A 24,335-nucleotide genomic window follows, 5' to 3' on the forward strand; every position below is an offset into this window, starting at 1 on the left:
TGCATCACACCCAGGCTGAGTGAGACAGTGCAGTGTGAGGGTTTAGGATGTGAGCTTTGGTGTCTGATGGCCTGGCTTCAACTCCCAGTTATGTTCCTCGGGGGCCTTGTGCCAGTGGATCTCAGCTCTGCCAGGAGATCTGTTTTCCCATCAGAAAACAACAATAGTGGCATCTATCTCAGGGTTTGAGGAGGAAGAAGGAGTTTATTTTATAAAGTGTTTAAAATAATAGCAGAGAAAGTGCTCAATAAATGTTTCAGCTTATTATTTTTTAGAGCTAATGTTTTTTCCTTCTGTCTTCTCCTAGTTGGCTTGGCAAACAAGCAAGCTAAAAGGGACTCTGGTAAATAAACAGCCAGGTGCACCTTCCCAGAGGCTTTGTGCCAGCTGTCCCTAGAAACAGCTCTGTTGAAGACTGAAGCACATAGGGCCTCAGTTATGAGCAAAATCAAGCTCAAGGAAAACCGTTCCTTGGACCTAAGCCTTCAGCCAGGGTAGGAACAGAACAAAAAACCTGGCGCTTTTCAGAGTATACAAATCAATTTTCACCAGAGATGGCTTTGCACAGGCTTCAAATCCTATAGCAGCAAGGTCCACAGTCTGGCTGAGGCTCCAGGAATGAGTCCCGTCTCAAAGGATTTGCAAAGCTGTACTCAGCAGTGCAGCTCAGTGGAGCCCCCACCTGGTCACAAGTGGTAAAGCACACTTCCCCACAGGCTCAGTAGGAAATCTCCATTGTGGACACAATGAGAAAACAAAAACCAAGGCACTTAGCTAAGTGGGGAAAGATAACTTTCACATTTTATCCAACTGAAGGGAAAACTGTATTCATCCTTTTGGTCCCATTATAACTCCTAACAGTGAACACATTTTAAAAAATTATTCCTGTAAAGCAAATGGCAAATAAGCAGCCTAAAGGGGCATACAGGGTTTGGTACAGTACAGTAATCCTGATGTCACAGGATTCAGGCTTATTGTTATGGGCTTCTACCTGCAGCACATTTTGTTCTAAACTTGGATTTACACACTGCAAGCTGAGGACACTCAGTTCTTAAACTTGCTTTCTGATGGCCCTACCATCCTGGAGCAGTACTATGTGTTCATCTTTCTCTACTTGAAACAACATTCCCTGTGGACAGAAGGAGCCCAGAATCCCAGATGTCAGGTCCTCTGTAGCATCACAGATTCTTCCCAGGTCAGAACCCTGCCTAGAGATGTTCTTCAGAGGATTGCCATCTGCTCCACCACGAGCACTTGGAAGGTTCCCAAATATTCAGACAGATTCTTTTGATTGTGGAGACCTCCAAATGACTAACAGCTAACTTTTTAATCCGGGTGTTTGGGATTGTGTAGACACAGGCCCCAGTGGGTACTTTTCAGGGATGGGGCAACCCTGTAACTCCACCACTGCTGAAATGCAGCAGATAACTTTTCTGACTTACAGTTTAAAAAAACAGTGCACATCAAAGTAAAGGAAGGCACTTGGCAAACTTTGAAAGTGAAAGTCTCATCCAACTCTTTGCAACCCCATGGACTATAGAGTCCCGTGAGTTCTCCAGGCCAGAATACTGGAGTGGGTAGCCTTTCCCTTCTCTAGGGGATCTTCCCGACCCAGGAATCCAACTGAGGTCTCCTGCATTGCAGGCGGATTCTTTACCAACTGAGCTATGAGGGAAGCCCTTGCAAACCTTGCCATTAAAGCATTCCCTGGCTTCCTCTCCAGATGGTAAACTCCCTAGATTGGAGGATGTTTGGAGGTTATTTTACACAGAACCTTCAGAAGAGGGCACACTCCAGTATGAAGCTCCACTCACCCCAGGTCTTCACGAACACGCAGACCCTGAGTTAGGCACACGTATCCTACAGGGGGTCATGAGGTCCTGAAGAGGTGACACGAGGATGCTGCTTTTCCCAGAGCATCCTCGAGATGGCCTTGTGAGAGGTGTCCCCATGACCCAGTGTCTCATACTTCCTGTTAATTGCTCACATGGACCAGGTAGCCTTCATAATAACAAGGAGCACGTAACTGTGTGCCACGCTTTGCTCTGAGTGCTCTATGCAGTCACTCCTTATGAGGATTCTATGAGGAAGGTGTTCTCCCCATTTACAGACGAGGAGCCTGCGACACAGAGACACTGAGTAAGCCACTCAAGGCTGAACAGTGCAACCAGGATTCACCCCCAGGCAGTGGAATATGGACAGAGCCTGTGTTCTTAATATTTTGCTCTAAGAACTCTGAAATTGTTTCTGGGAGAGTGAACCAAGCAAATCATCTCACTTTTCTGTGCCTCATTTGTAAAACGGGGGTAACAACAGTTCCCATTCAGGGTGACTGTTGTGAGTTACTAATGTAAAGCGCTGGAACAGTGCCTGGCATGAAAGGGACTGGAAAGCACAGATGCTTGAGTCTGCCACAAAGTCACTAATTTGCTTCTATGAGGGAACTGCAGCAGCCCTTCATTCTAAGGTGGAGTGACCTGTCATAAGTGACCGGTCTGAGATCTCTGATCAGGGGCTCAGAAGCCCTGAGTCTGGGTCCTTGTGGGTCCCTGACCCCCATCATCACTTCCTCTGACTGCCCCCCAGGACAGGGACTTGATTCTCTAGTGAATAAGAGAAGAGCTAAACCAAGAACAGGGAAAGACTCCAGAGCTTTTCAGAAGCCAGAAACAGCTTTTTTTTTTTTTTTTAATCAGTTCAGTTCAGTTCAATCGCTCAGTCGTGTCCAATTCTTTGTGACCCCATGGACTGCAGCCAGGCCTCCCTGTCCATCACCAACTCCTGGAGTTTACTCAAACTCATGTCCATCGAGTCGGTGATGCCATCCAACCATCTCATCCTCTGTCATCCCTTTCTCCTCCTGCCTTCAATCTTTCTCAGCATCAGGGTCTTTTCAAATGTGTTGGTTCTTCATATCAGGTGGCCAAAGTACTGGAGTTTCAGCTTAAGCATCAGTCTTTCCAGTGAATATTCAGGACTGATTTCCTTTAGGATGGACTGGTTGGATCTCCTCGAAGTCCAAGGGACTCTCGAGTCTTCTCTGACACCACGGTTCAAACGCATCAATTCTTCAGTGCTCAGCTTTCTTTATAGTCCAACTTTCACATCCATACATGACCACTGGAAAAACCATAGCCTTGACTAGACAGACCTTTGTTGGCAAAGTAATGTCTCTGCCTTTGAATATGCTATCTAGGTTGGTCATAACTTTTCTTCCAAGAAGTAAGTGTCTTTTAATTTCGTGGCTGGAGTCACCATCTGCAGTGATTTTGGAGCCCAAAAATATAAAATCAGCCACTGTTTCCCCATCTATTTCCCATGAAGTGATGGGACCAGATGCCATGATCTTCGTTTTCTGAATGCTGAGCTTTAAGCTAACTTTTTCACTCTTCTCTTTCACTTTCATCAAGAGGCTTTTTAGTTCCTCTTCACTTTCTGCCATAAGGGTGGTGTCATCTGGGTATCTGAGGTTATTGACATTTCTCCCAGCTTGTGCTTCTTCCAACCCAGCGTTTCTCATGATGTACTCTGCAGATAAGTTAAATAAGCAGGGTGACAATATACAGCCTTGACGTACTCCTTTTCCTATTTTACCCTCAGGCATACCTAAACATTAAGTCCCAAACAGGGGAAGTGGGAGGAAGGGGCGTTGGAAGGGCTCTACCATTGGGACTTCGCCAAACTCTCAGGAGCAGGAGCCGTCCTGGGTTGGAATCCCAGTCTGGCCTTCACTAAGTGCGCATCCTGCAGCAAGTTGCGTATCACTTCTGAGCCTCGGTTTTTCCACCGGCAAGATGGGCACAACGTTCCTACGTGCCCGCAGGATGTGCGCTAACATTAGCCTCGCCGGGGCGCGGGGGCGCGGAGGTGGCGCTGTGCCTGCAGCCCGCGGAGACGGAGGAGGACCGGCCTCCGCAGCAGGGCTCTCAGCGGCGGCGTCAGCGCCGGAGGGCGGGGCGCGCTCGGGGAGGTGACTTGGGCTGCGCCGGTGGCGGCTGGGCGCCCGCTAGCCGGCCCGGCCTCCGCCGCCCGCTAACTCGCATCCCCGCTTCCCTCCCACCGCGTCCCTGCGCGAAGATGGCAGCCGACGGGCTGCATGAGAACGAGACGCTGGCGTCGCTCAAGAGCGAGGCCGAGAGCCTCAAGGGCAAACTGGAGGAGGAGCGGGCCAAGCTGCACGACGTGGAGTGTGAGTGCGGGCCGCGGCGGGGGCTGCGCGCCGGGAGGCGGGCGGTGGGAAGGAGGCCGGCGGGGCGGGTCCGGGGGCAGGGGGCGGGAGGGAGGAGGCAGGCCCGCGCCGCCGCCCTGGCTGAGGGCCCGGCGCCCCGGCGCCGCTTGAGACGCAGCCCGATCCGCCGGGTGCGCTTGTGGCGGGCCGAGCCGGACCCTCGCGGGCTCCCAGCACCTCTTAGAGCCCCCCGCCCACTGGCGGAGGCCAGCCCGCCTCTGGGCGGAGCAGCTCCTGGCCGCTGTCCTCCTGACGAGGGATCGTGGGACCAGTTACCGTCATCACCTGCCTGGGCGAAGGAAACTGATCTCATTCTTGTGATTCCCAAGCCGAGCGGGGTGTAGGGGGTTCTCAGGGGAGGCAAGCGCCCCGAGCTCTTGTGGACACGGCCTAGGGGAAACTCCTGGTTTGGGGTTTGGTTTGGGGTTTTTTTCGATTATCATTTTACTTTCTCCATCACTGTTGTTTTTTCTCAGTTTTGCTTTTGTAAGGAACCAGACTCTGATTTAAAATCTCACTTTTCCAATCTGAGGATGGAACTAGGGAAAGGAAGCAGAGGGGCTTACCAAACGCAAACATTTCGTTCATTTGAGGCTGTTCAAGATGCTTTTGTTTGGATGCGGTGTGGTTGGCAGAAAAGAGGAGCAGCAGTCTTAAATAAATTTACATTATTACTCACGACCATAATGCAGAACCAGCTCTGTGATTTTTATGAGTGAGCAATTAAATAGCCCGGTGACATGACTCCTGGCAGAATCAGCTTCCCTTTACTCTGTCGGATGGTTTATCTCTGGCAGGGCTTGGGCTAAGGCCAAGCTTGGGGAAGTGGGTTTATCTGCTTCTTGTTCAGCCCTGAGGGTGGCAGCTCCTCTTTGCTGAGCCGGACCTTTCCAAGGTACCCTCAGGCACACCGGAGCATTGTGCTCCTGCCATTTTGGTACCACCCTGTCTGCGTTCTCTTTGGAAAAAAAGAGTGAGGTTAGTGCCAGAGGCTTTAGCACCTGATTCCTTCCTTTGACAAACCTCTTGATAGAAGCAGATGACCTGAATCTCAAATATGTTGTGCCTTTGTAGGAGCCTCCTTTAAATAGGTAAGCTGAGCCCCTATATCTTTTAGAAATATATTCAGTTACAATTAGCTATAATCCCCAAAGTAATTAAATAAATTGGGAGTTATTTTTCTTAACAAGAATCAGGGTAGGCAATCACCTGCTTTGGTTCAAGTGCCCAGTGTGTCATCAGGGACCCATGCTTCTTTTCTTTCCACTACTTAAGGCACTCGTGTTTGCCCTGTGATTATGATATAACTGCTACAGCGTCAGACATCACCTTTTATCCAGGGCTGGAAGAAGGGGAAATGTGGGCACCACCCTCTGTTTCTCCTTCTTTTCAGGAAGGCAAAAGTGTTTTTTCAAAAACCTCCTTTCTCCCCAACATATTTCTCTTTGTACGTCATTGGCCAGAAATAGGTCACATGGCTACAGCAAGGGAGGCTGAGAAAGGAAATAAGCTGGGCAGGCTGCCATCCCCAAACAAAGTTGGCTTCTGTGATCAGAGTAGCAGGGAATGGCTGATGGGTCTGTCCCATTTCCCTTTGCAAATTCCTATGCTCCACAGACAATAATGATGATGCTCTGAACATGGTGTTAGTGCCTCTGGGTCATCTGATATCTCCATTTTACAGATGAGGAAACTGAGGCATAGAGAGGTGAAAGGATTTACCGAATGATCCCAGCTACTAAGTAGAGGATCCGGGATTCCAGCCCAGCCTCACTTCAATTTGTTTTATTGTTGTTGTTGTTTGTTTGTTTGTTTGACCAGATACCTTAGTGCAGAGGGCATTCTCTAGAAACTCTTTTACTCAACAGTACAGGCTGCCCACTGGGATATTTTGCAGCCTTTTCTGTGAGTCTGATAAATTGCCTGAGCCAGAGAGATGGTTACAATGCAGCTTTTCAACAGAGAACCCCTGTCCTGCCCAAAATGCAGGGCTCTCAGAAACTGGGGTCAAATCATGAACCCACAGCAGAAGGATTTATCCCCACCTGTATATGGCAGAATTTTTGAGTAGAAGAGATCAGAGGTCATGTGGCCAGGGTCCCGTTTATTCCCTCTGCAGCCTCTGGACCACTTCTCTTCACTCTCGTGTTAAACCCTTGCTCCATTGAGGCTCTGAGCGTTCAGTTGACCTCCCTCTTCCCCTCACCTCTGTTCTACTGTCTCCAGACCTCCCAGCCAGGCTCCCTCCTTTCTTGAGGACTTCGGCATACGGCTCAAGTCCTCCTTTTGACTCTAAGCCCTGTCCCATCCCTGGCGTCTTCAGGATCCACAAGGGTGACCCTCATCAGACACGCCCCTCATGCCACCACAGCACCCTGGAATCACAGCACAGCTCCTGTGACTGCAGCCTCTCCCTTAGAGATCTCCTTGCTCTTGGGTCGCTGGGCTCTTCCCACTTCCATTCTCTCAGCCTCTTCCTGAGTGTGTGTGTTTTTATGTTTTGGTGTTGTAATAGCTGACTCTGTAGCCCCTGTCCTGGTCTGGGAAGGGTCTTTAAGCCATAAGCCGAGGTGACCAAGTCATCTTTGTGCGCATGGGACTCTCGATTTTATAAAATGGAAAGCCTTGCATTCTGGGAAGACTTTCAGTTCAGTTCAGTTCAGTCACTCATTGGTGTCCGACTCTGCGATCCCATGAAGTGCAGCACGCCAGGCCTTCCTGTCCATCACCAACTCCCGGAGTCCACCCAGACTCACGGCCATCGAGTCAGTGATGCCATCCAGCCATCTCATCCTCTGTCATCCCCTTCTCTTCCTGCCCCCAATACCTCCCAGCATCAGTCTTTTCCAATGAGTCAATTCTTCGCGTGAGGTGGCCAAAGTATTGGAGTTTCAGCTTTAGCATCAGTCCTTCCAAAGAACACCCAGGGCTGATCTCCTTTAGGATGGACTGGTTAGATCTCCTTGCAGTCCAAGGGACTCTCAAGAGTCTTCTCCAACACCACAGTTCAAAAGCATCAATTCTTCAGTGCTCAGCCTTCTTCACAGTCCAACTCTCACATCCATACATGACCACTGGAAAAACCATAGCCTTGACTAGATAGACCTTAGTTGGCAAAATAATGTCTCTGCTTTTGAATACGCTATCTAGGTTGGTCATAACTTTTCTTCCAAGGAGTAAGCGTCTTTTAATTTCATGGCTGCAGTCACCATCTGCAGTGATTTTGGAGCCCCCCAAAATAAAGTCTGACACTGTTTCCCCATCTATTTCCCATGAAGTGATGGGACCGGATGCCATGATCTTCGTTTTCTGAATGTTGAGCTTTAAGCCAACTTTTTCACTCTCCTCTTTCACTTTCATCAAGAGGCTTTTGAGTTCCTCTTCACTTTCTGCCGTAAGGGTGGTGTCATCTGCATATCTGAGGTGATTGATATTTCTCCCAGCAATCTTGATTCCAGCTTGTGTTTCTTCCAGTCCAGCGTTTCTCATGATGTACTCTGCATAGAAGTTAAATAAGCAGGGTGACAATATACAGCCTTGACATACTCCTTTCCCAATTTGGAACCAGTCTGTTGTTCCATGTCCAGTTCTAACTGTTGCTTTCTGACCTGCACACAGGTTTCTCAAGAAGCAGGTCAGGTGGTCTGGTATTCCCATATCTTTCAGAATTTTCCACAGTTTATTGTGATCCACACAGTCAAAGGCTTTGGCATAGTCAATAAAGCAGAAATAGATATTTTTCTGGAAAATCTCTTGCTTTTTCCGTGATCAAGCAGATATTGGCAATTTGATCTCTGGTTCCTCTGCCTTTTCTAAAACCAGCTTGAACATCTGGAAGTTCACAGTTTATGTATTGCTGAAGCCTGGCTTGAAGAATTTTGAGCATTATTTTACTAGCATGTGAGATGAGTGCAATTGTGCGGTAGTTTGAGCATTCTTTGGCATTGCCTTTCTTTGGAATTGGAATGAAAACTGCCCTTTTCCAGGCCACTGCTGAGTTTTCCAAATTTGCTGGCATATTGAGTGCAGCACATTCACAGCATTATCTTCCAGGATTTGAAATAGCTCAACTGGAATTCCATCACCTCCACTAGCTTTGTTCGTAGTGATACTTCCTAAGGCCCACTTGACTCTCAGTCCTGGGCAAACTGCAACAGTTGGTCAGCCTTCTGTTTGCTCTGCCTTGCCCAGATTCTTGCCTTAAAAAAGTCAACACGACAAAACTAGAACATAAACTTGGAGGAAAGTGGACTTAATTCCAGATTCAGCTCTTCAGCTCCCTTCCCTTTGACCCTCAGGCCAGCATCCATACTGTTGGACCCTCATCCCCAGGTCAAACCCTGGCCCAACTCTTAACTACAGGAAATGGTTCTTATGGGTGACCTAAGGAGAAGCCAGCCTACCTCAGACTGCACAGCCCCAGGCCCTGTGCCACCGCACTGCCTTTCCCCTCACTCCTCCAGCCCCTCCTGCTTCTCCCCATCATCACCTTCATCACCTTCTCATGACCTTCTGATTACCTTGCCCCCTGAGTAGGTGCTTCCTCACTTGATTCTCAGGTATTTTAGAACCATGAGGTGACAGCTTGTGTTAGTTTCATGTTGCTTTTGTACAAATTTCCATAAACACAGTGGCTTAAGACAACCTAAATTCATTCTCTTACCAGTTCTGGAGGTGAGAAGGCTAAAGGCGGTCAGAAGGGCTGCGTTCCTTCTGAGGCTTTGTGGCAGAGCCCACTCCTTGTCTTTCCAGCTTCTAGAGGTTGCCTGCATGCCTTGACTCGTGGCTCCACATAATTCCAACTCCGCTTCTGTCATCACATCTCTTTCTTGACTTTGACCCCTTGTCTCCCTCTTGGAAAAGGCAATGGCAACCCACTCCAGTACTCTTGCCTGGAGAATCCCATGGGCAGAGGAGCCTGGTGGGCTGCAATCCATGGGGTCGCTGGGAGTCCGACATGACTGAGCATCTTCACTTTCACTTTTCACTTTCATGCATTGGAGAAGGAAATGGCAACCCACTCCAGTGTTCATGCCTGGAGAATCCCAGGGATGGAGGAGCCTGGTGGGCTGCCGTCTGTGGGGTCGCACAGTCAGACACGACTGAAGCGACTTAGCAGCAGCAGCAGTAGCAGCTCCCTCTTATAAGAACCCTTGTAATTAATTACATTGGACCTGCCTGTATGATCCAGGATACTCTTCCCATTTCAAGATCCCTAACTTCATCACATCGTCAAAGTCCCCTTTGCCACAGAAGCTAGCATATTCACAGGTTCTGGGAATTAGGATGTGAACATCTTTGGGGGGTGTGGCTATCACACAACTCTTAAAACTACAGGGGTCACCTGCTTCAACCTCAGTCTTCAAGCACAAAAAGTTTTCTTCCCCTGTCAACGTCCCTCTCCCCTTTCCTTGTGAGTGAAGAAGCAACTGAAGGCTTAGGGCTTTCCCAGATGTTATCCAGCTACTCTCAGAGCATATGCAGAATAGACACCAGGCTCCTAGGAGCTCTCCTTACCATGCTAGGCCATCTCTCAGAAAGCTGAGACTCATGTTAAAAAGGGGAAAAGAAACTAAGTCTGTGTGTATATTGAAAACTGTCAATATGAAGTAAGTAAACCAAAGTGCCCAACAGTGTATATAACATGGTCTTATTAGCTGAAACAAGAGATGCTTGTACATGCAGTAAATGTGTGGCAGGATACATGGGAGAAGTTATCTCCAGAGAGGGGAGTAGAGGGGGATGTAGAGGTACTCTTAACTTTATACCCATTGGTGTATTTACTGCTTTTGTAATCAAAAGTGAATACTGGAATGAGAGTTAAGATCAAGGGGAAAAAAGGGAGAGAGTTCACTCTAAAGAGTTCTTAATTTGAAATTAAAGTGATAAATGATCTGGAAGACAGGCTGAAAGCAGACAAGCCGGAGGGAGGCTGTGTTCATTTCAGCCTACATGTGTGAAGGTCTCGTGGGCCTGTGTGGGGGTTCCATGCAGGTTTCCAGCCCCTTAAGGGAAGATTCTATTTTTGTCTAGGAACAGAGTAACTCAAAAAAAGAGACTTATGTAACATCTCTAGGTACAAATCCAGGCAAAATATGGGAAACCACAGGGTTTATCACCCAATGCTATTCCCTTTTCTATCTGTTCTAAATATAACATTGTGAAAGGTTTTATCTCAAAAGCTCTATGGCTGGAGCCTTGGACTATCCTGATGTTCCAGTGTTAGGAAAACCATATTTCTGGATTAGTCTGAAGCAAATTTACTGATTGACTTTTTCCATGTTCTAAGGAAAAATGCTATGTGTCAGTTCAGTTCAGTTCAGTCGCTCAGTCATGTCTGACTCTTTGCGACCCCATGAATCGCAACACGCCAGGCCTCCCTGCCCATCACCAACTCCTGGAGTTCACTCAGACTCGCTTCCATTGAGTCAGTGATGCCATCCAGCCATCTCATCCTCGGTCGTCCCCTTCTCCTCCTGCCCCCAATCCCTCCCAGCATCAGAGTCTTTTACAATGAGTCAACTCTTCGCATGAGGTGGCCAAAGTACTGGAGTTTCAGGTTCAGCATCACTCTCTCCAAAGAAATCCCAGGGCTGATCTCCTCCAGAATGGACTGGTTGTATCTCTTTGCAGTCCAAGGGACTCTCGAGAGTCTTCTCCAACACCACAGTTCAAAAGCATCAATTCTTCGGCGCTCAGCCTTCTTCACAGTCCAACTCTCACGTCCATACATGACTACTGGAAAAACCATGTACTGAGTCTTAAAAAAGTGAGTTTCCCAGCAGAGTAATCTGCTTCTGGCTCTTGTGTGTGTGGCCTATTAGGTCAGAAGGAGCAGAAAGCAAACCTGCCTTTCATTTCCTCACCCCTTCCTCTTGCTTAGAATACTGTCATAATAAGCTCATGCCACTGTAGCAGATTCAGAAATACAGAAAAACACATCATCCATAAGCCCCCCACCCAGAGGCAACCACATTAGGTATCTTGTTGTGTTTTATAGCTTATGGTTTCACTTGTGTGTATGTATTTATAAGCATGCTTGGAATTGTACCAGGTACAGTTTGAGTTGGTTTTTTGTTTGAGCCTAGTTTTAATTTAACCCAATGAATTGACTAGCCCCTTGTATCATTTTTATAGTTCTTTTAAATGTCAGTATTTAAAAGTATGATTTAAAATCACATATTAGTCCATCATAAAGGCTCTACCATAATTTAACCCTTCCAACATTTAACTCGGGATTTCAGAGTAGGTTTTTGTGTCTGTGGCTAATATATGGTTTTCGTTGTTGTTTAGTCACTAAGTCGTATCTGACTCTCTTGCAACGCCATGAACCGTATGTAACCCACCAGGCTTCTATGTCCATGGGGTTTCCCAGGCAACAATACTAGAGTGGGTTACTGTTTCCTTCTTCAGGGGATCTTCCTGACCGAGGGATCAAACCCATGTTTCCTGCGTTGCAGGCAGATTCTTTACCATGTGAGCCACCAGGGCAGTGCAATTTATAGCTTGGGGGCAATTAAAAAATCTCTTACAAACATAAGTGAGGTAAATAATTGTAAATGTTTTCCTTCCATCCAGGTGTTTGAGGGTTTTGTATACATCCCACTCTGTTTTGCCTTGGGGTAGAGACAGAATGAGTTTTTACAAATTAGCTTCGGTTAAGTTTTCTTGCTTGATTCCTTTCATCTTCTGCCAAACTGTGGCCATCACAGAAACTGTATATTGGTGCAAAATTTAGGAAGTTAATCAAGATCATTTAAAAAATAATTCTGTTTTCCTGTTTAAGAGCCCTCACTCATCTTTAAACTTATGTTCTATATTTATAATTGATTTCACAGTGTTCATTTTCAAGGATATTTTAAGTGTGCTTCCTTTGTGCCGGACTGGAATAGTCTTGCCAACAACCCCATGAGGAAGATAAGGTGGCAGGAAGGCGAGCCTCTGCTCATGGATGTGGAGCAGCTGCACGGGGCTCTGACCCAGAGCCCAGGCTTCTGACGGCTCTGCTCCAGTGCATGCTCCAGGGAGATCCAAGCAGAAAGCACCCCATCCTCCTGCCACTTACCTTCTAGAGGAATTTCTTCACAGGTTGTCATTATATTCTAGAAATTCTTATTATAGAAACCAGCTGGTTGTCTTCATCATTTCTTTTCCTTTTGGTTTTTCAAGAAAAAGTTAAATCCTGAAGGGACAGTTCATCAGAAGGCAAAGGAGAAACCCCATCTACCCTGAACCAAGCTCCCACAAATGATTTAAAGGACATATTCAGCTCATTTCCAGGTTTTTGTTTTTAATTTCATTAGAAAAAAATTTTTTAAACTAGAATTTAGTGAATGTGAGATTTGGCAAATAGTTAAGCAGGATAGAGTGGGTTGGGAGTGAATCTGTGTATAGGAAGAGAAAATGTCATGAGAAAAAATAATAAGTTGGAGTGTGTTCAAATTCATGTTATGTAAGGAGACCCCATTTTGGTTGGTGAGTCTTTTTTGGTAAGAGGGACATTAAATGGCTAGGATTGCCCTAATGCTGAACTGAGGGAAGCAGTGCTAGTACAGATATGATATTTCAAAGTTAAATACTAACTAGGATATGCTCACAGCTCTGGTGCAAGCTTGTGTAAAAGGCTTGTAAAAAATTAGAAAACTTCAGTCTGTTCTTGAATTGCATTCAGTATTTTTTTGTGAAGAACATTGCCATAGAACACTAATGTGCTATTTGTGGCAATAAAAAATGTGCTGTTTTAGCAGAAGCAGTGGTGTTTTAATTGCCCATTCATGTAGCATTTTATAGTTTAGCAAGCACTTTTAACAACTTGGGTTTTCACAAAGACTTTTAACCTGCATACTCTTTTCTTTCATCATAAAAAATGGGACAACTAAAAGAAACCAAGACTTCTTGGAGAAGTGGCTGCTTCCGAGACCAGTGCATGGGGGGCACATGAGCCTGTCAGAAGATGCTGTCAGAGGATGATGAGGCTGTGTGGGAAGGTCTCCGGAGCCTGCTTGATGGGGCTCCCACTGAGCAAATCAGGGCCCAGTTGGGCATCAAAATAAATAGTAGCAAAGGATTATAACCTCTTGAATTAAGTGAGAATCCATGAGTTCCCTACTAATGTAAATAAATGAGTAAATACACTGGGGAAGAGGGAACCTTCCTCTGTATACTAGAAGGCCAACTGAAAACCGCAGAAGCAATGATTTAGAAAGGTCACCACTTGCCAGCCGTCGTAATAATCAGGTTCAGGCAAGAATCATTAATGGATATTAAAAGTGGAGTATTCAAGCTTTAGGGGTAACATGATATGTATGTGCTCTCAGAGTACATCCCCACAAAGTACTTTTTCATGACAAAAGGCACAATGATAACTGTACAGTGGAGAACCATGGCAGATGCCACCTTGACCAGATCAGAGTAAACACTGCTGGGGATGGACTAGGCCTCCTGGTGGGACACATGCACGGGGAGGACCCCATCGCTGGTCCACAGCATTCCTGCCAGTGTCCTTTACCCAAAGCTCATTTGGAAGAAGCATCAGACAAGCCCAGCTGGGGAACAAATCACTGGAGACAAAAGAAAATGACCACTGAAGGCAACATGTGATCTTAGGTTTTCTTTTGCTATAGCGATATTGTTGGGTGAATGTCTCAGTAAGGTCTATAGATTAGACATAGGGTTGTGTCTGTTCTCTGACTGATCATTATACAGTAGTTATGTAAGAAAGTTCCTTGTTTTGGGGAAATATACACGCAAGTGTTTAGAGAGAAGGAAGGGAAGAGGGGAGGGAAGAAGGAAGGGTTTCCCAAGAAGGGGCACTGTTGTCACAAGGCTTACTGCAGAGTCAGCCCCTCGGTCTGGGCTTCCCGCGAGGGAGGTGGGCGCCTCCCCAGAGAGGAAGGAAGGGGCCAGTGCCTTGTCTCTCTCCACCCCTGATGCTTTGTCTGTACCAAGACCCTACATCTTTCCTGGGGCTGACCCCTGGCTTAGAATGCCCCCTTCTCTCCTCCCCACCTGCCTGTAAAAAGGCCCAACTGAGAGGTGTGGAGGAAAGAGCAACAGAGATGAGGTGAGGAGCCCGGGCACAGCCTCTAACCTGGAAGGGGGAGGCAAGCTCAGCAAGGGGCAGAGGCCGTGTGACTCCCCCACCCCCTGGATGACTGGACAGACTGGATGGCTTCTGGGGCCCTTTCTGCTGTTTCATGTGAACTTGTCTCCTTCTAAGACTCGTCAGTTGACTACATTTCTAAAAGCCCCTCAAAAGCCCTCCCTAAGCCTTACGAAAAAGGCTGTGGTCCCAGCCCCTGAAGAATTGATTTTTGCAGCATCTTCCTAGTGTACATACCTCCTGCACCTCATGTGTTCAGACCCGTAGAATGTTGCCTTGATCTCTGCCGGCACTGTAAGTTTTCAGTAAATCCATGGGGTACTGTATGCTGGGTTGGTGAATTCGTTCTTTCCCGCAGCACGTGGAGGGGACACCAGCCACGTCCCAGGCCTGAGCCAGGCATGGGGGGAACCAGAGAGGACACACGGGGCCTGCTGTTGAGCAGGTGGATGCACATCCCGGCACCTGATGGGGCAGTTTCTGTAAAGTCACTTGTCCTTGTGACTGGAAAGGAGTAGGTGAGAGAGCCAGAAGCCCCTTCTTCACTCCCAGTTAGTTGTATGAACTGGTATTAGCCAGATAACCTCTGTGAGCCTCAGTCTCCTCGCCCATCAGTGGGAATAGCAACCTCACTCCACTGCCTGCCCCCGTATCGCAGAGCCTTTCCGTGGGAGGATTCTGTGTCCAGCTTTGCAGATAGCAGGCAGTCCTTTCCTCAGTCCCTCAACATGCATATGTGGATACAAGCGCTTTGAAAAACATAGGGTTTTTTTAATGAAGCATAGTTGATATATGATATTATGTAAGTTATAAACATAGTCTGAAACCCACAGAAAATGACAACGTGTCTCTACCTTCTGTGTTTTGTGTGTGTGTAGTTGCTCAGTTGTGTCCAACTCTTTGTGACCGTTTGGACTGTAGCCTACCAGGTGCCTTTGTCCACGGGATTCTCCAGCGAAGAATCCTGGAGTGGGTTGCCGTTTCCTCCTCCAGGGGATCTTCCCGACCCAGGGATGGAACCTCCATCTCCCGTGTCTCCTGCAGTGCAGGCACGTTCTTCACCCACTGAGTTTTGGGGGCTGAGCCTGAAAGAGAGCATTTCGCGTCACGAGGGTAAAGTGCAGGAGGAAGAGCGCTGACAGCCTCCCTGTCCCAGTGTGTGACTCAGGCAAGGTCCTGGGTCACGGGACTGAGCGTGCCTTGTCCTTGCAGTGCACCAGGTGGCCGAGCGCGTGGAGGCCCTGGGGCAGTTTGTCATGAAGACCAGAAGGACCCTCAAAGGCCATGGGAACAAGGTTCTGTGCATGGACTGGTGCAAGGATAAGAGGAGGCTCGTGAGCTCCTCTCAGGTACGTCACACCTGCTGGGTGATGGTGGGCGTGCTTCTGATTGTAAAGCTGAAGGGAAGGAGCCGTCCTTTCCAAAAACCCTCTCAGGACGGTATGACTCTGCCTGTTTGCCAAAGGACACAAGTTACCTTGTTAAGAATTCTCTGGCATGCTTAAGAACTTAACTAATTTGGGTAGATTTGCAATTGGCAGTAACTAAAATATTAGAAACTCTGTTTGACAAACCATTCAAAAGTTTTTCTTCCTGAGCATATTTCTTGGTCTTATTTGTAAGGGAAACCATTTTTAAATTAAGATGTTTTTCTCCCCCAAGTTGAGGGCATAGGTGAGGTGCCACCATGGCTACTTTCAGCTTAAGAGTTTAGCAGTTTTTACACCTTAAGTAACACATTTAAACTATGTATTTTGTGAAATATAATTTTTGTCATTCAGCTTATATAGGTCACATCATTGATTTTGCACCGTATGTATTACTTATTAAAGTGCTGCATGACAAATTTCCCCCAAGTTTAGCAACTTAATCGGTGGATATTTGGTATCTTACATGGTTTCTGAGAGTGAAGAATCAGGGGCAGCTCAGTGGGATGGTTCTGGCTCAGGGTGTCTCACAAGGTTCCAGTCAATACATTGGTCGGGGATGCAGTCATTTGACAGCTCAGCTAAGGCAGAAGTTCATTTCCAAGATGGCTCACTCACTTGGCTCTCAGCTGGAGGCCTTAGCTCCTCACTGTGTGGACCTCTCCATTTGTCTGCTCATGACGCGGTAGCTGGCCTCCCACAGCAACAGAAGGAGACAGAAACAGAAGCCATGCTGTGTTTGATGACCTGGGCTCAGCAGTGACATCCCCTCCCTTCTGCTGTATACCACTGGTCCCACAGACCAACCCTGATATAACAAGGGAGGGGCCTGGACAAGGACATGTCTCTCAAGAGGCTGACTACACTGCTTAGTGCTTTTTATGTCTATGTTGGTGTTACGTGCATTGAACCACACACTGAGGTCATATATTTTTTTGGCTGGTTTAGCCCCTGGCTCCTGCCGCTTCCTTTAGTCCAGCTTTTTCAAAGGAAATTTTGATTTTTGTTTATAGCCCTTATAAATATTAAAACTGGGGGAGGGGAGTGAAAGTGTTAGTCAGTCAGTCATTGTCTGACTCTTTGCTACCTTATGGACTATAGCCCATCAGGCTCCTCTGTACAGGCAAGAATACTGGAGTGGGTAGCCATTCCCTTCTCCAGGGGATCTTTCCAACCCAGGGATCTAACCTGGGTCTCCTGCACTGCACGCAGGTTTTTTACCATCTGAACCACCAGGGAGATACATATTCTAAATAATCCATGAGCTCTAATGTCCATGCAGGTACAGTATAGGACAGGTGTTATTAATCTCCTGTATTACCTAGAAATCTAGTATATCACATTGCATGTGCTTTTTAATTTATTGGTTATGTATTTTACTAGAAATGTGAGCAAAGAGTTTTTACTCCTACCACCCTGTCATAGTCGGTATTATTTAGAGCATTTCTTTCTAGGCTTAGGTTTCCCAAATGCTCCATTTTACAAAGGGGTTGTTCAGATGTCTGTGTTGCTGCCTAGCCTTTTAGACATTTTTTAATCCTTAAAAGAACACCATATGTTGGGTTTCTGTTGCTCTGTACCGCTCTTACTAGAGAGGGAGGGAGGGGAGGAGGGCTGCGTCGGCACCGCTGACTCACGCCATCCATCCACCCAGACTGCAGAGGGCGTCTGGAGGTGGGTGGAGGTGGGAGGAAGGTGGGGAGCAGCAGAAGGGCCCTGGAACTGAGTGACGCAGAGCAGCCTTTCTCCCCTAAAAGGCACGGGATTAATCCGCCTGACTGTGTGGGTGGGGTTGGGATAGGCTCAGTCTCTCCAGGTACATAGGCCCCTGGTGTATACATCTGTGCTCATGGAGGGACCGCATTTAGTTCTGAGACTGATTTTAGCCTCACAGGTGCCTCTGTCTCTCCAGAGCACACAATGGGTGGGTGGTGGGGCCAGGCAGGCCACCTGTGTGCTGGAGGAAGCCTCTGAAGGGAGCGCTGACTTGGGCAATGCACCAAGTCTCTACCCCCACCCCAGCAAGCAGGAGCTCCAGACCCCATCCCACCCCCAACTCTCTTCTCTGCTCTGTTATCTAATCCACCCAAACTTTGCATTTGGGCCTTTAGTCGGAGAAATTAGACTAGAAGAACCAATGTGCTTAGGAGTTTCCGAGCTGCCAGCTTGGACCTTGACCATGACTCCTCAGGCCCACGCAGCGTGATCTCAGCATCAGATGAAGTGAAGCAAGCCACTGTGTTACTTTAGTTCAGCAGACCTTGCTGGTGTCCCTAAGTGGCATCAGCCTCACTCACCAGATTTGGCTCCAGATGGCTTGAGTGATTAATGAAAAATCCAGCCCACCATAGAGGCTGCAGATTCTCCATCCCTGAGTATTGCACATCCTCCACCCGTGTGCTGGAAGAAATCTACTCGGCCATTCTCTTCCACTGCTGGCCAGAGCCTGGGGGCCCGGACCGCCCACACACCACGTTCTGGGCAGATGACTGCGCTGTAGGGACTGGGGCTCATGTGGGTTTATCTCTGGCGAGTTTGTATTATATGGATGAGATCATAGACCCTCCCCGCACCCCTAGTGAGGGCTGCAGCAGTGGCTGCAGGGACCATGGCCACGTTGTCCGTGGCATCGCCAGCCCAGAGCTCTGCGTTTCCTGAACACGGGGGTCCCCACTATCACAGGTGTGAGTCCCATGTTTGCAGCATAGGTGTGGCAGGTGTGAAACGTCAGGGTAGGGGATGTTCCTGAGCACCTGGAGAAGTCAGACTGATCTTGGAACTGCTCCACAGCTTCCACACGGGGTGGGGAGACCAGGAGTGGGTGAGGCTCTTAGACAGTCCTGCAGGGAATGTGGACTCCAAGGTGAGTGGGAGAGAGGAGAGACTGGTGGGGAGGGTGAGGAGACGGAGACTGTTAGTGGCTGTTAGGTATCTGAAGGTCATTTCAGGATTACCTCATCCCGGTGTAACTCACTGACATTCGGGGTATGCTGGTGATGAGAGTTTACCAGCAGTTTGTGCTTGGTTTATAAATGGCAGAAAAAAAGTGTCTGAGCATTGCTTTCTGTCATTGTATCTATGCAAGGGATGTAGGGTTTAGACCTGAGCCTTGCACCAGGCTGGGAAGTATAGTCCCATCTATTCCTGTTTCTTCAAGGGTGCATTGTAGGGTCTTGATTGTCCAGACACTTGCTCTGGTTTTCCAAGCAGTTCTGAGCAGTTCACCTGTTAAGTCTTGTTGACGATTCTTAAACTGTTTACTCTTTTTGGTTTTTGTTTTGTTTCTCTTGAAGTGTAGTTGATATGCAGTATTATATGTTACAGGTGTACAGTATAGTGATGTACGAGTTTTAAAGGTTCTGTGCTCCACTTATAGTTATTACAAATATTGGCTATATTCTGTATGTTGTACAATATATCATACGTAACGGTTTGTACCTCTGTTTTAAATGTTCTTTATTGTGGCAAAAGTCACATAATATAAAACATACTATTTTAACCAGATTTAACTGTGTAGTGCGGTGGCACTAAGTATACTCACTCGGTTGTGCCACTCTCAGCCTCATCCATCTCCCAAACTTTTCACTTTCCTGAACTGAAACTTTTCCTGTTACACACTCAACTCCCACTCCCCCGCCCAGCCCACCCCCAGCCCACCCCCAGCCCCTGGCATCTAGCAGTGTAACAGTTTGTACCTCTGCCTCCCCCCACCATCTCCCCAGCGGTGATCACTAGTTTGTTGAACTCTTTACTCTTTTCCTCCAGGATGGGAAAGTGATCGTGTGGGATTCCTTCACCACTAACAAGGTAAGGCACTGTCTCCGGCGGATTGAGGCACTCCAGAATCCCAGTCCTGTCCTCATCCTCTCCAAGCATCACCCTAGTGGTTGCCCTGCCCCTCAGGAGCCTACTTGGGGGTGTAAACTCCACGAAAGCCCATCTGTGTTCAGATGGCTCCGCAGCCCTCTGTAGCATTCATTCCTCTCAAATCCAGCCCTTGGCCCCAGAGAAGAGCATGAGGAGGCTGACACGGAAACAGGAAAGAGTGTGGCCCAGAAACTTGTCACATTCACACTTGCTACTGCATTGATGATTTTTCTTCTGATTGATGAGAAGAGACACCAAATCCCCAGTCTTCTCTTCCATCTCTGTCTCCCACTAGACCCCATGGTGGGTGGGGAGCTGAGACTTCAGTGGAGTTAAACTGCACTTCATGGAGGTGCCATGGAGTCTGAGCCCCTTGCAAGTCTGGCATAGACTTGTACTGCTCCTAATGAGACCTAAGTTTAGACTATTAACTAAATGGAAAGGGCAGAATCTATGTGTAGGTGAGCTTGAGTGCCTGCATTGTGTTGGTAACAAGTACTGTATATTAAATATGGGCTCCAATATTTACTTAGAAAGACAGTGTCCCTTTCACTGTATAAAAAAGAAAACCCATATCTGTCTCAATAGCATCCTTATTGTGCACTGTTGAACATGTTCACTAAATGTCATAATAGGCAGTTGGTCTGGTCAAGAGCCACCTTGTAGAGCAAAGCCCTAAATGGTCACGCCCCTGGGGAATGACAAGCATGGCAATATAGCAGTTTGCAGAGGGCTTCCCTCCATGCCACCCTGCCTCTCCCAGCACTCCTCAGCATCTGCAGGAGTAGGGGAGTGGGGATCCTTCCACTGAAGCCTTAGCATGGCAGAAAGCACATGCTGCCTGGTTTCCGGGGAGCTGTGGTGTTGCCACTGGAGGCCCCCGGCAGGGCACGTAGTCACTGCTGGTCAGCAGAAGGGCTGGAGGCCCTGTGCTGAGAGGGGCCACCTCACCTCCTTGGTGACACCCTGAGGCTATTCATGGTGTCCAAAGGGCTGCTAGACTGGGAGTGACAGCAGACTCTTGACGGGAGTATCAGGGCCAATGTCTCCCTACAAAAACAGAGGACCATAACAGGAGAGAAGACCAGCGCTTGAATGTGCTTTAGAAACCATCTGGTCCCATCTTCTCCCTCGCCAGGCGGAGAGGGAGACTGAGGTAGATCAGATGGCCAGCCTGTGTGAGGCTGCATGTATCCTTGGTGTCGGGACTGGGACCAGGGCCCAGGGCTCCCAGGGAAGTAAGGCCACAGACTCCGAAGTTTTTAAGTGTGCCTTGGTTGCTTATCTGTGTATGCAGGAGGATATGGGTGACTCAGACCCCAGCCAGAATCCGAGGACTTTGATGTCCTCTTAATGCTTCCATTTTACTGGTTCCCTTTTCTCCCTCCACGGCCCCTCCCCACCCTCACCCACGTTCCTGCCTGGAATGATTTAGGACCCACAGGGGACAGAGGCTATCATATACTCACTTGCAAGTAAACAAACCTACACATATAAAAAGTCAAGAGTATGTTTTAAAAATAGCATCTGAGTAAATAAGATGAAGTGTGTATATATATATATATACATATATATATATATATATATATATACACACACACATATATATCTGAAATGAAATTTGGATAGTCTTTTCAAAGAAAACGAGTCCCAGTATTCATTCAGAACAACAGGGGGAGTATAGCAGTAAGAAAGAAGATGTTAAGGATATCTTTTTGCTAGGTGAGATTTTTGACTCATAGAATATATGATATGAGGTTTGGATGATTATTGGAGAGCTGAGTCTCCTCACCAGTCTCAACCCCTTTGAAACTGGAATGTAATTTGGTAGATGCCTCAACGATTTTACTTGTTAAAAGCTGACATTTGTGTAGAAGCGCCCTCATTTATTCTAAGCACGGTGTGTGCTGTGTTTCAGGAGCATGCAGTCACAATGCCCTGCACGTGGGTGATGGCGTGTGCGTACGCCCCATCGGGATGTGCCATTGCATGTGGGTAAGTAGGGGAGACAGCAGCCTTTCATGTGTCCTGTTAGTCATAAAACACTGTTCTATAAACAAAACATACAGATAAGAACTTGAAATTTTTGTTGATTACTTAAGCATTGTGTAATCCTCCTTGAATTTTATCAAGGGAAAAAAACCCTGCAGAATGTCTTTCATAGTTTATTTTCATTACAGATTGACATTAGTATAAGTTTAAAATCTATTCTCTCCGCTCTCAGATGCTGTTGGCAGGGACCACAAATTTGTGCAGATACTTTGGAAAGCATGTTGGTAATATGTATTCAAAGCCTTGAAAAATTTATGACCATTGATCTAGTGATTCCACATCTAAGAACTTGTTTGAAAGAAAGAGATATAGAAACAAAACAAATGAGCAATAACATTTATTGTATTGTTATTTAAAATAAAGCAAAAATGGGGAAACAATATGCCCACCAAAGGAAATTAAGTGAATGATGGTCCATGAATTGAATGGAATATTATGCAGCTGTTAAAAAGGAAAATCTTAATGACAGTAAGTGAAAAGAGCATCAAGAGTAATAGGAATATTGTGCCTTAATTTTTTTCTTGTGCTCAGTTTAACAGAGTTGGGAGTGAGAATTGCAAGCACTATAATTCCCTGTCCTTGTGTTAATTCTGGACCATTCAAAGTATTTCTATAGCAGGAGCTCAGCCATACTTAGAGAAGAAGCGTCAGCATAAAGGCTGTAATGAACTACACCAAAATGCAATTATAGTTCTCCTGGATGTTGAGACCATGGGTGTTTTTCTCTTTGTCACAATTTTGTCTATTTTCAGTTTTTTTAAGCATATTTTATTTTTATAATCAAGAGAAAAGGGTTTTATTTCAAATATGAAAATGCTGGACCTCCAAGCAAAAACTTTGGAGCCTTCTCCAGCTTTCAACCAGGGTCACCCCAGCCATCACTCCCCACATCTTCTCTGTCTAGACTGTTGTTTTAGGGCAACTTCCCACTCTCTCTGCTTGCTGAGATCCCTCTGGAGACCCTGCTTACATACATGCATTTCATATTTTCCCATTTTTTAAATAACTCAAAAGTAGATTGTATCATTTTATAACTGGATGGCAATATTTATGTAAACTGTATACCCATGTACTTCCTAAAAGGATATGAAGGGACCACAATAAAAGATATAGGTATAAATATAGATGTGAACACACATACATATTTAACACATTTATGTACATATGACACAGTTATAAGGTAGATGTGAAGGAGTTCGGACAGCTCAGCAGTTACACGGCGTAACCCCCACTAGACTCTCCTCAACTTCACGTAGGCACAGGGTCATGCCTAAAAATTACCATCAGGCTCAGTAATTAACTAGAACTCAGGAAAGCGCTATGCTTAACGCTCACAGTTTCATCACAGTGAAAGGATACAAATGAGAACCAGCCAAAGGAGGAGATGCACAGGGTACAGCCCAGGAGGGGTCTAAACGTGCAGCGTCCAGTCATCCCCTCCCTGTGAAGTCACATGCCCTTCCTTCTTCTTGCATCACACTGCAGAACTCTTCTGCTTTGCAGAGCATGACAACTAATCCTAAGTGTGAGTATCCCAACAGAACTACAGCAGTGACTCTGAAGCTTCAGAATAGGAGAACATATTTCACCTCGAGGGTTAGGGAAGCCCGGTCTGGAGCATGCTTGTCCGTTGTCGCAGCCAGGTGCCAGTCATTCTCACCCACATGATCTATAAACAAGCTTGCCGAGGCCAGTCACTGGTCATAAACTAGCCAGGCCTACACCTGTACCTCCAAGCAATTAGAAAGGCACAGGGCCTCAGAAGAGAGAACCCCTCCCAAATGTCATTCCCCACTAAATAGAAGCAGGGCTCCTTGGAGTCAGTCTGCGTGGGAAGAGAATAAAGCAAGCTGAAGGTGTTTCCTTCAGGTCAGTTGCCCTTCCTTCTTTCTTCCAGGAAGCAAGGGAACATTCAGTCATATCAGTGGAGTCATATCAAATGTAAAATAAGACCCACTTGAAGGGGCCCCCAGTGTCCAAATGTGGGATAATTTCAGCATCACATGAAATGATGATAGTAATGATCTTAACACTTTTGACGTGCCTTCCTCACTAAGTTTGATCATTTCTGGCCTTTGATTTAGTGAGAGACTTGCAATGCTTCCTTTCACTTAAACACTTGGAGGCCATTGCAGGGTTAATAATTGGCCTAATTTCATTATTGTCGTGTCTCAGAAAATAGGGAGGCCTGAGGGGAGGAAGAGAGGTGGAGAACAGCTGAGCGGTGGAGCAGTCAGGACACATGCAGCATTTATCAATTAAGTTCACCGTTGTGAATGGGCACAGTTTGTGGCATTCCTAAACCATTGCAGTAGTAACATCAGAGATCACTGATCACTATAAAACATGTAATAACAATGAACACATTTGTAATATTGTGAGAATTACCAAAACGTGACACAGAGACATGAAGTGAGCAAATTGCTGTTGAAAAAATTACACTGATAGACTTGCTTGAGGCAGGGTTGCCACAAACCTTCAATCTGTAAAAAATGCAAAATGCAGTAAAACAAGGTATTCTTGTAATCACCAGCCAGTCACCCTTACTGTGGAAAGATCTTGTGGTCCCCACTTTGACCAAGTAATCAAAGTTGGCATCACCAATCTTGGGATGAGAAGCATGGCAAGCCTCCTAAAGTGAAGCAGTAAGAAAGAAATA

General features: G+C 46.8%; 1 protein-coding gene across 2 annotated transcripts in view; it reads left to right on the forward strand.

The window, feature by feature from the left end:
* The first annotated feature begins 2,680 nt into the window (after nucleotides 1–2,680).
* GNB5 (G protein subunit beta 5) overlaps nucleotides 2,681–24,335 on the forward strand; it is a 35,231-nt gene continuing 13,576 nt past the window's right edge. The window contains exons 1-4 of one of the 2 annotated variants that reach the window (XM_069596501.1): nucleotides 2,681–4,189; nucleotides 15,543–15,679; nucleotides 19,523–19,564; nucleotides 21,543–21,619. In XM_069596501.1, the coding sequence (XP_069452602.1) occupies nucleotides 4,078–4,189; nucleotides 15,543–15,679; nucleotides 19,523–19,564; nucleotides 21,543–21,619 (368 nt within the window). In that variant the 5' untranslated portion in view covers nucleotides 2,681–4,077. The remainder of the gene's footprint in view (nucleotides 4,190–15,542; nucleotides 15,680–19,522; nucleotides 19,565–21,542; nucleotides 21,620–24,335) is intronic. The other variant, XM_069596502.1, reaches the window with a different exon arrangement.

This window comes from Ovis canadensis, chromosome 7 (genome assembly GCF_042477335.2).
Source record: "Ovis canadensis isolate MfBH-ARS-UI-01 breed Bighorn chromosome 7, ARS-UI_OviCan_v2, whole genome shotgun sequence".
NCBI classification, from domain to species: domain Eukaryota; kingdom Metazoa; phylum Chordata; class Mammalia; order Artiodactyla; family Bovidae; genus Ovis; species Ovis canadensis.